The sequence below is a fragment of the Rhinichthys klamathensis genome, unplaced genomic scaffold, assembly GCF_029890125.1.
Source record: "Rhinichthys klamathensis goyatoka isolate OS25496 unplaced genomic scaffold, OSU_Roscu_1.1 h1tg000072l_1, whole genome shotgun sequence".
In the NCBI taxonomy this organism is placed as follows: Eukaryota; Metazoa; Chordata; class Actinopteri; order Cypriniformes; family Leuciscidae; genus Rhinichthys; species Rhinichthys klamathensis.
Window position 1 is genome coordinate 2,122,594 of NW_026606615.1, and position 12,234 is coordinate 2,134,827.

Below are 12,234 nucleotides of genomic sequence, written 5' to 3' on the forward strand. Positions count from 1 at the left end.
ACAAATATGAACTGATGTACCTCCAGTGCAATGTAAGTCACATTGGGTAAAAGCATCTACCAAATACACATTTTGTTTTGTTATTCAACAGCAGTTTTAATTTGGTTAAATCTGATTCTGTTGTATCTGTCTTCTCGTTCTGTGTTTGATTCCTGCTTTTCTTGTTTGTCATAGTGACTGATTTATGGTTATCCATGTCCAGTTGAGTTGCTCAACTCTGAATACTGAATATAGTCCTCATTTTCTTTAGTTCTTTGTTGGTTGTTGTCTTTGTAATGATGTTTGTCCTATACTCCAAAAAGTTTTGTTTTTCAATCATTGATCACCTCTACTTCTTTCTTGACTCAACGTTACAACTATAAAGATAAAATGCTGTTTATATTTCTCACAGCAGTTTTTATTTGTAAGAACCTTTAACACAACTTCATTGGTAATATTATTGGCTTCTTTACATGTACGCATTTGGCTTTTATCCAAAGCGAGTTACATTGCATTTAAGGTACACACTTACATTTGATCAGTTCTTGCTTTCCCTGGGTATTGAACCCATGACCTTGGTGTTGCTCTATTGTTTAAGCTACAGAAAAGCTTCTTTAAAGGGCTCCTATTATGCTTTTTTGCATGTTCAACTTTCTTTAGTGTGTGATGTTGCTGTTTGAGCATGAAAAAGGTTTCCTCCAGCGGGAGTTCTTCTCTATATCAGTGTCAGTGTTTCTGAACTCCCTGAAACGCCTCCATTGTAGTCTTGAGTTTCTTCCGGGAACGAACACGTCACAATATTCCTCATTTAAATAATTTATATGCAAAATAAAGGGACGGGGCCTGGTTGAGTTAGTAAGTAGTGTGTTGAAACACGCAGTTATGGTAAGGGGCGGGGCCAATCACAACACACTGATCCAGCAATCACAACACACTGATCCAGCCGACCAATCAGAGCACAGTGTGCTTTTCAGAAGGAGGGGCTTCATAGAGACAGGAACTAAACAGAGCGTTACTGACAGACTGGGAAGAGAGGAGCCGCAACAATGTACAATATGTGAAAAATAATGTGTTTTGAACATTCAAACATTAAAACCTATTCTAGTAGAGCCCAAAAACAAAATATGTCCTCTTTAAAGTAAAATAGTGTCTTTCCTCACCGTTTGAACAAAATCATCTGCTAAATAAATACTTATAAATGATATAAAAGATCATATATAGAGTGGGAGGTAGGTTAACCTTGTGGTGAAGGTGAGAGCGAGGGCGGCAGCGAGATGTGGCATCAGTCTCAGAGACTGCGTCTGGTGCTCGATGATCTTTACCTCTTCCCGGTCTTTCGGACCGAACTGTCTGCGACTGTGAAAGAGACATTACGCACATGTGATGGTGAAGAAGAGTTTCATTCTGCACACTCACACACAGTCAGAAACCTCTATCTCTGTGAAACACAATCACATACAAACCAAACCAGACACAGAAGGGGGTCGCAGCAAAGGGTCAGACATCCCACAACACACCTGGATGTGTGACGAAACGCCGGAGACGTGAACCGATAACCTGACACGTAACCACACTTCTCTAACCGCATGCTAATACTGAGTGCATGAATTTGTGGGTGTGTGTGAGAGTGTGTTGATGAAGGCATACTGTGGTGGACGTCTTGGTCTTGTGTCTGTACGTGTTTGTGTCTTTCTGCTTTACTAAAGTTGAGCTTTGTACACCTGTTACCCTTGAAGTACCACAAACTGTATCTCTACATCTAACATATGCAGGTGGCTTCCCCACAGAGCAGACGCGATGGGAGTGTGTGAGAGTGTGCGCGCGTATGTGTGGTTTTAAAGGTGAGAAGCCCACACAGAAATCCTATTGTAACTCACATCATCTAAAGTTGAGAGCATTCTCTTATACAGGCCGCTTCAAATTAAACAGATGCCTTTATGTATAGTCACATGCTATGTAAAGGCAAATTCGGTTGCTGATGCCATTGTAGAAACACTAAAGACATTTATTACATAGATAGGGCTTTATACAATACAGTCAGTATTAATGTTCAAATGAATACAACTTCAGTGTAAAGACAATAGTGTCATTATTCATCGCACGTCAGTTCATTTAGTTCGATAACAGTGTAAAGTTCATCAAATTATGAAACGAGGTTATAAGCAGCACTACAGAGGAGTTATTCAGATCACGTCAGTATGATGTTGCAAAGATGGTCACCTATGCTATGATTATGTACTCAACAACCAAAAATGACCAAAAGTAGGTTGTTGTTGAGATCAACAGCTGGTCATGTGATCTCGACACAGCAGCCTTCGTGAAGGAGGATTGCTTTATCTCTTGGCTTTAAAAAAAAAATCGTTTACAATTAATTTCTTTAGAACTAAACCTGTTTTTCGGCAGAACACAGACCTTTACCGCAGCATCTATGAACTATTTTGAACTACACTATTCTCTAGTAGGACATATAGAAGATAACGGAAGGCACAGTGGAACCACATGAAGTAAGCACACACTTACAATTTCCTGAAGACTTGATGAAATGCAAAAAGTGCCGTCTACCATCTGAACAATTGTCCTTCATAACACTAAAGAGATGACAGCGCTGTCTGTTGTGATTTAATTCGAAACGTGAAAGTCAGCAAATGTGGCAAATTACAACCCACATACTTCCTACTGGACATCCTGTATAATATTATTCAAATATGATGTTATTTGCCATTCAGCAGAATCTTAATATAATTATGTTATCTTAATATAATTATTGATTATTTAAAGATTCTGTTGCATCACCTAAAAGTTATTTGGCTATTAGGCAGTGTTTGTTAATTGAAATAAACAAAATGAAATATAAATATTAGATGAAACTCAAACTTAAAAAACTTAAATAAAATGTAATTAAAGCTACATAAAAATATATTTAGATATTTTTGTATACATTTTATATTTAATAAAAATAAACAGAAATATTTTTTAAAAATAAACAAAAACTATAACTAAATGACCAAAACTGAAACTAAACTCAAAATGAAAACTAAAAAAATATAAAAATTTGAAAATATTAATAAATACTATAATAGTATATAAATAATAACACTGCTAATTAGTGCTTTATTAAATGTGAACAAACAGCTGCATGGAGAAAAGTCATTTTACAGACAGAGCAAAACTGCAAAGACAAACATTATTTTCTGACAATTTTTTCCCAATAATACCAACCAAAGGCATGTCGACTTTACGTGATTGCATATAGCTTTTGAAGAAAGTATCAATCTCTGTAAAGCTCTTATCATTGTAGTGAACATTAAAAATAATAACCAATGGACGACCGGACAACACAAGGTCAACTTGACCACCAGCTGTTTGATTGTTGTTTTTAATCTTCAGAAAGTCTGAAGTGCAATGGTTTTGTGGCGCATTAAACAAACTCAAACCAAGAAGAGGTGTGGTGGGCTGAGAGCTTGAAGCCTGATAACTGTGAGTGCGGTTTCTCTATCACACCTGGCGGGGCCCGAGCGCTCATACGTGTTTTGGTACCAAAGCCGTGGCTCTTTGTTCCTCCTCTGATATGTGTGCGTGTGGGTGCGCTAGAGCTGTTTTGCAAATGGAAAACCTGCAACTATAGAAAGCAAACATTTCCTCTCTTTCTGTATTTTTTTCACTCTGGGGATGCCATCTTCAGAGACACCCTGCAGCCGCCCACGCAGACGCACACACACACACACGCACGCACACACACACACACACACACATGCAGAAAGCCACATGTGAGGAAGACAGATCTGCAGCGGACCAGAGTATCCCTCTGAACTGGATGTTCACTGCGCCTGCGGTGAGGAGAAACTCCACGCGTCACGTCGCTCTCATGTTGTTTTTTTACTCATTTCTAGAGTTTGTTGTTTATTTGTCTCTCCCCCGAGACCACATAAATAGCTTTTGAAACTCATCGATGGAGTTTTGATGTCAGTTTTTGCGTTTGAAGGAGCGCTGCTTTAAAATACCGATAAATAATTACAGGGAATTCTTTTGATCTGCATTGCATGAACTTGCAAAACATTCACACACACACATACACACACACACAGATTTTTGTAGCATCCTACCTGTGGCTGTAGCGTACTGCGATGACAAGCCCCAACTGCACAGAAAACACAGATTTAGCACACTGTGTAAAGGTGAAAACAAGTCATTAAGACATGATTTAAATACTCAACAAGGGGATCGGGGCTCTCAAGACAGTTTAAAATGATTTAAAATACTTTAAAATAAGATAAAACATTTAAAACTCAAAATGTAGCCATATTTTTTATTTTAATTAATTCCCTCAACACCTGCCATTTTATTTAAGAACCAGGATTTCTAGACCTGTAAAGCCATGGGAATGAATAAAATCTTAAAAAGTCATGGACATTTTTATAACAAATAGTTATTGTCAAGCTCTAAAATATTTTATCGGGTAGAAATAGCTATTTGTGAGTAAAAAACAAACAAAAAAACATGTAATCGTGAATTCATTAATAATATGTAAACGCTGAAAAACATTCAGTTATTGAAACTGATTCTGTAATTATTTTATTTTAATTATTCATAACTATTTTATTTAATTCATTTAAGTAAATGCTATTGTTCTAAATATAATTAAGAATATTTCTATAAATATTTAACTAGTTTATACTGCCATTCCTAGTTTCTGTAAATAAAAAAGCTTAAAAAGTAGCAGCTTTTTTTTGTTTTACAGCAGAAGTACCACAAATATCTGGGGGAGGGGCTTTAAATATTGTCTCTGACAGCGGGAGGCCTCAGAGGCAGAAAGGTTGAGAACCGCTGCTCTAAAGTAAAGAAAATGTTGTCATTGGTAATTTTTAAAGCCACAGTTCACCCAAAGATGATCATTTACTCATCCTCATGTTGTTAATGCCCAAGCAGCTCTTTTTCATACAAGGAAGGTGAATATGTTCTCCATCCACTTTCACAGTATGGAAAAAAGCTGCACTTTTGTGTCCTATGCAAGATAGAAAAGTCATACAGGTTCAGAACAAAATGAGGGAGAATAATAGACAGAATTGTCACTGTTTAACTGAGCTATCCTTTAATTTCAGCCTACATTTAATGACATAATGAGATAATCTATGAGAATGCTAGTACACCAGTGTTGTTATAGTGAACTGAAACTAAAGCTGAAAAACTTAAACTTAAAAAACTGGAATTAGAAATATTGCCTTGCAACTAACTAAAATAAATAAGTATGAAAACTTAAATGAAAACTGAAAATATCGAAATTAAAGTGAATTCAAAATATGAATAAATTCTATAATAGTATATAAATAATACACTGGCGTATGATTGAGAAATAATTACATGCCTCCCTCTTGTGGTGAAGCTGATGCATTACTGACTTTCACACAGAGAGGTTAGGTGTGTGATGGTGCATGATACTTATATTTCCTGATGATAGACATGGATTTGTTTTAAGTGCAGTTGTGTTGGATGTGAGGAAACCTTCATGGCTGCCATGGCCTGTACGGTGAGACCCAGACGGGTGGGTGTCAGGGCAGCGAGCATTGCATTGAAGCGCCTGCTTTTACTGACGACAGGAGACGAGTACAAACCCTCAGCTGACACAGAACCAAACCTGCAACACACAAATACAATCATTTAAACACCACAGTATTGTTGCTGACCATGTCCATCTCTTTATGACCACAGTGTATCATCTTCTGATGGATCCTTCCAGCAGGATAACATCTCAAATCATCTCAAACTGGTTTCTTGAATCACTAAACTCAAATGGCCTCCACAGTCACCAGATTTGGAGGAACGAGAGATCGTCCGACATCACATGGTCGCAAACTCTGTCATTATGAACCAAAATCTCTGAGGAATGTTTCCAGCACTTTGTTGAATCTCTGCCATGAAGAATTAAGGCAGTTGTGAAGGCAAAAGGGGTTCTAACCGGTACTAGCAAAGTGGCCAGTGAGTTTATATATGAAGAGTTCAGATGCAAAAGCCTCTAAATGCCATCTGAAATTTTCTTCTAAAATGATCATTTTTATCAAGCTCGTATATTTAAGTTCAATAATTTCACTTAAATGGCAAGAAAAATTACCCATTAATTGTCATTTAAGTGAAATTACTGAATTTAAATATACGAGCTTGATAAAAATGATCATTTTAGAAGAAAATTTCAGATGGCATTTAGAGGCTTTTGCATCTGAACTCTTCATATATACTGTATATATATACATATACAGTATTATTTGAATAACAATTATTACAATTATATTTAATATTAATCACTATTTGCAATATTCCATTTATATTGGAATCAAAGCATTTACATAATTTTTCTGGTCATTCATAATTAATGGATAAGGATTTTAAAATAACGCTATAGCGATTATACTCGTAACATTTCTGGACAATGAATGATTAACTGGAAAAACTAAAAATTTGATTCCCTTTAGAAGATTCCATGATATTTCAAGATTTTATTCATTTCAGGTTTGGAAATCCCAATTTTAGGTTTTTCATGACTTGGTTCACTTGCACTTGGTTCACGAAGCCTAGACCGGTAACTCACTTTCCCAGCAGATTTTCCCGTGGTATCCGTACGTTATTAAATATCAAAATGCCATTGTCAACCCCATTCAGACCTGGGTAAAAACAAATATAAAGTAGAACAATCAAATCTGGAAAACATTATTCAGTAGGGCTGTATTGTAAAATAGTGTCATCGTATTATTATTATTATTACCCTCCTTGTGCTTCATGTCAATGGTCGTCACTCCCGGCCACACGACTCCATTCTGATCACGGATCGGCACAATGAAACAGTGGGGACCTGAGACAGACATATTCTCAATAAGACGCATGATTTGAGGTGTCATTCATATCCATAAAACAGATTATGCGCCATACTTGGCGAAAAGAGTTTGTTGAAATCATTAACTCCAAGTATGTGCAGTGATGCTTGCATAAGCAAACAGAACTAATAATACAAACATTTTGTTCTCATACTCACAGTTCACTCTCCTTATCAACACTGAGATTCATGCTGATTAATTTTTAACACATCAATTGGAGCATAATACATAATGCTAAGCATTTTTATGTTTTCCAAGCATTTTTCGATAGCAAACTGATGAGCACCAAACTTTGCCACAAATGATTACAGATATCGTTTAAATCAGTGTGAATGCATGTCTAAATATAGACTATTGAGCACAAGTGTTAAGAACATGCCAGACATGATGAACAAAACAGGTTATAGTTAATGTGAGTATGAACAGTCGTTGCATCTGTCTTACCCTGAGATTCTCCATTTATAATGAGCTGAGCAAATACAGCAGCATAGTTTCCTTTCATTGCGTTCCCGATGTACATTTTCTGAGCATCCTCGGAAGGTGTGTGAATAATAAACTCCTGCAAAACAATATGGGCTGTATGTAAGAATTTTCATGTTTTTTTTTAAATCACTTTTTATTGCCAATGTGTGAACAGCTTGTAATGAAACTTAAGACATGAGACCTTCCCTGACTTCCTAGGTTGTCTATGCCAGCCTGTACACTGTTTTTTTATGTGAAGAACTTGGGATGTTTTTACCGGGAAAATCAAAAGGATGTGATGTTTAATGTTCAGGATAATGCAGAAAGAGCCATTCTGTATTGTAATGTCAATATGTCATGCAAAGAAAAGGGATTTATTCAAACTATAGTCTCACATATTCAGATCTATATACAGTAGTCTATAGTCTCAAATATACTTTATAATCAAATATTATGACCTTATACGTCGACATAATGCCGGTGAATTGCAGACATATCCACATCGCTATGATCAGATGCTTTCTTAAAGGTGCTCTATGTAACTTTTAGCGGCCTCTAGTGGTGATGTTTCAGATTGCAACCAAATTTTACAAGAGCGCTCGTGCTCGAACTCATAGACAATACCGTCTATTACGCAAATATCTCGGCGAATACTAGACGATTCGGCGAGCACCGAGCTCGTTGGGATCATCTAGTCGAGCTGAAAAGAACCATATAAGTTCCATAGTTTTTGGTGGTGTTTTCGCGGAGATATTAGCAGAAAACCATCGGGCGAGCTGCAAAATTGCGGACGCCGGTGACGTCACGATCTCAGAAGAAAATCGCTCGTATCTCTGGAACGCAAAGACCCAGAGAGCTCAAATTCGGGGGAGGAGGTCCCAGGGGAACCCTTGCCCGAAGCTAGAGTGGCGGGCCTCGGGGATGCCCCCTACCGGATCGCCGTTCGCTGGGACCCCCGATTTCGAATGGCTATAACTCGGGGAGCCGGGCGAGTTGGACCTCGGGGGTGGGCTCGTTCGAAAGGCCCCGTCCAGCACTACGAACGATTAGAGTCTTGGGAATATTGATCAAAGATTGACTGAGATATAAGCTGAAAAACGTGCGCCTTTAACCGGACGTAACTCCCTGACCGTCTACAATAGACTGTATATAAGGAGAGAGGCTCGGGAGCGCGCATGCACGTCACATCCGTTGGATTTCGCAGTAAATCCGACCCGGAGACTTCACATAGAAATAGGAATACTGGCCTTCAGAGGTAATAGCAAAACTCGACAAGTGGATCATTTTAATGTGTGATTACAACCCCTTCACACACAGGCAATAAAAAAAGGATTCATTTTAGTAGAAAAGTTACATAGAGCACCTTTAACTGCTGTTTTCTCACCGCAGTCATTTTTGTGTGTTTATTTTGTTATTGAGAGGAAAAGCGCAGCACTTATTTACATATTCATCTAAACGTCGCTCTCAGCAGCGTGAATGGCGTCGGGATGTTCGTTAACAGTATATCTCTGCGAAGGTATTTCCATCTTTGCCGTGAGTATATCAGGGACTTGAATCACGTTCAGTCTCTTGTACATTACGTGTGCACGAGCAATAAGTTGCTGACTGCAGTTCACTTAACGGCCACCGGTGTCGCTAATAACAATGGTTTCTCAATTCTACATATTGCACCTTTAAGCTCAAATCTTTGTCTATTTCACAATGATCCAAGTAAGTGTGGATTTGAGAAGTTTGTGAACATCTTCTGTACTTATATCCAGAAAATAGTTCCTTCATTTCAAAATAACAAATTCAATTTCAGTCTGTTTCCCACAAAGCTATTATTTGGGTTTGGAAAAATCTGAATATATATATACAGTATTATATATATATATATATATATATTAGGGCTGTCAAACAATTAATCACGATTAATCGCATCCAAAATAAAAGTTTGTGTTTACCTAATATATGTGTGTGTACTGTGTATAATTATTTTTAATACATAAATACCCACACATGCATGTGTATTTAGAAATATAAGAAATATTTGCATGTATATACTGTATATAGACTGAATGTAGCCTATATATAATGTATATTTTATATAAATATAAACATTTTATATATAAATAACATATTTTTCTGAAATATATACGTGTGTGCATTTATATACAAAATAATTATACACAGTACACACACACATATATTATGTAAACACAAACTTTTATTTTGGATGCGATTAATCGCGATTAATCTTTTGACAGCCCTAATATATAATTATATATATATATATATATAGATTTTTTTTTTTTTTTTTGTACAGCACTTTGGCCAACCTGGTTGTTTTCAAATGTGCTTTATAAATAAATATTGTATTGTAATTATTGTATGCTTTTTACTTTGGAGTTTGACGGTATCAATCACCAGCAATATTTTATGACATAAGTAGATGATGCCGGAATTCAAATTTTGGGGTGAACTATTCGTTTAAAATTTGCATTGCAATCAGTATTGAGCCTAGATCGTCCAGTAGACAAAAGCATAGAGTAGACCTGGGTATTACCCGTGTGTATTGATCGTATCGGGCCTCAGTGATAATGCCTCGAACGTTGCTACCGTGGCCCCTCTCGGTCATTGCAAACATCCCTGTAAACTGTAGCTCCTGCAAACAAACGCAGAATCATATAGATGTTGCATTGACATTACATCAATAATTGCAGCCATTCTTGCAATAAACAAACAGCACATGTGCAAACTGAGCCAAAAATGAGCAGGACTTTGGCTTGCAAACATGTATGTGCACATCTACTGAGCGTGTTGGAATCTGGAGCGCACAGAATTTATTCATGACTTACTGATACAGGCAGGTACCACTTCTTCTTCTGCTCTGGACTGCCTAGATTATTGACAGCACCTCCATACAGTCCACACACAACACCGAGCTGAGGGTTACAGCAAGGAGTACGCTGTCACTATTCAAATGCACCACCGTAGTGTGGAATAAATGCAAATGTGGAGCATCATGCGTGCCAACATGACATGCAAATGTGCCTCAGAACAGCTCAAAACTCAGTAATAATCTAAACAGCAAGCAAAGATACCAGAAATCCTGTTGCAGCTGATTTCGGCTTAATAATTACCTTTATTAAGAAGCAACTGGAATATAAGAATATAGCAGAAAGCTGACAAACCTTGACTCCCGTGGCCATGTCAGCGGAGCAGATGACCTCGGTGATGCCCCAGCTCTTGTTAATGAAGCCACTTTGCTTCTCTTTTAGCTAAACAAAGGCAAATAAGATGTGCATTACACTAACAAAACATACCAGCGTACTGCCTACATGCTTTTGGACATATCATGGTAAAAACCACATTCTTTTATACTGTATGCACCATGGTAAATCCCTGTTTTAGGACATCTACCATGGTAACTAATGAGGCTGAGCCTTTGAGTACCAGGCAAACTGAATTTCAGTACTGTGATATCAAAATACTATTGTTTTTACCAAATGACATCCTATCTTTACCATGGTAACAACACAGTAGTAATGCGTAATTGAATGCGTAATGAAGACTATACCTGGTTTTGAAGGTGTTCTCTCATGAAAGGCAGTCTTAAGATGTGATAGAGTCTCTCTGCGGTCAGGTCTCTGCTCTGATCCAGAGTCAGTTCATAACTGCACAAGAATTCACATTCAAATGTCGCGCAAAATGGATTTAAATCTATTGAAACCGTTAACAAAATGTGCACAGCCTCCATCAGGTGTCTGGGAGAAGAGGTGACTGTATATTTCATTTCATTTACTCAAGCTTACTCCTCGGAATGAGTCTTTAAGCAAACCTACCTGCTGGACTGAAACAGATCACACTTTGAAATCGCGTCCCGAAAAGCATCTTTAATCTCCCAGAATTCTCCATCCAGATATCTGGCAAGGGTGCTTTGTTGTTTTTGATCCATGGATGATAACAAGATGACTTGATTTCGTGTTGTTTTTACTTTAACTGTAACTGTAACTGTAACATCCCACTTCCGCGTTTGGATGATGTCATCGCGTTCCGCGGCAACACAGCCAATACCCTTTTTTATTGCCAAACATATTAAAATATTAAATGCATAACTCTGCATTTTATTAAGTATACTAAACTAGTGGACCGTTGCTTAAGTTTGCTTTTTATATAGATTTCATTACAGTGAAGTAGATTAATTTAAAATGAGTTTCAATGTTATAAAATTATAAATTAGCCTATCATTATAATTGCTAAAATGTTGTGTTATGCTGAATTCTAAAGGGTTTTCCTGGTTAATGTAAAAGGTTTACGTGATTATCATGACTGAAAATTTATAATTATTTATACAGTACAGCTCTACCGGATTCATAATGTCCTCTCAAGGTTATTGCTCCTCCCATTCTTATCAATGGAACAGCCCGGCGCCGGAGCAAATAGACACAAATAAACTATTGGCTGCTTAACAGAGGTCATCGTGGCCTTATGAAAAAAACATAACCACTTACTTACTGCATACGGTTTCTTCAGAGGTGATGAGCTTCTGACCGATCATAATCTCTGATATCAATGGTATATCTATCTATCTATCTATCTATCTATCTATCTATCTATCTATCTATCTATCTATCTATCTATCTATCTATCTATCTATCTATCTATCTATCTATCTATCTATCTATCTATCTATCTATCTATCTATCTGTCTATCTATCTGTCTATCTACCTATCTGTCTGTCTGTCTATCTATCTATCTGTATGTGTCTGTCTGTCTGTGTCTGTCTATCTATCTGTCTGTGTATGTCTGTCTGTCTGTCTATCTATATATAGATATGTTTGTCTCTGTCTGTCTGTCTATATATCTATATATATGTTTGTCTCTGTCTATCTGTCTGTCTATCTATCTATCTATCTATCTATCTATCTATCTATCTATCTATCTATC

General features: G+C 37.1%; 1 protein-coding gene across 1 annotated transcript in view; it reads right to left on the reverse strand.

Annotated features, from left to right (window-relative positions):
- Window positions 1-11,844, reverse strand: part of acoxl (acyl-CoA oxidase-like) — a 48,348-nt gene extending 36,504 nt beyond the window's left edge. The window contains exons 1-12 of the mRNA XM_056250593.1: window positions 11,809-11,844; window positions 11,129-11,361; window positions 10,864-10,960; window positions 10,478-10,564; window positions 10,142-10,228; window positions 9,850-9,948; window positions 7,287-7,401; window positions 6,734-6,820; window positions 6,560-6,632; window positions 5,479-5,611; window positions 4,083-4,117; window positions 1,219-1,335 (exon numbers count right to left, since the gene is read on the reverse strand). Coding sequence (XP_056106568.1) covers window positions 1,219-1,335; window positions 4,083-4,117; window positions 5,479-5,611; window positions 6,560-6,632; window positions 6,734-6,820; window positions 7,287-7,401; window positions 9,850-9,948; window positions 10,142-10,228; window positions 10,478-10,564; window positions 10,864-10,960; window positions 11,129-11,361; window positions 11,809-11,844 — 1,199 coding nt within the window. The remainder of the gene's footprint in view (window positions 1-1,218; window positions 1,336-4,082; window positions 4,118-5,478; window positions 5,612-6,559; window positions 6,633-6,733; window positions 6,821-7,286; window positions 7,402-9,849; window positions 9,949-10,141; window positions 10,229-10,477; window positions 10,565-10,863; window positions 10,961-11,128; window positions 11,362-11,808) is intronic.
- Window positions 11,845-12,234: the final 390 nt, after the last annotated feature.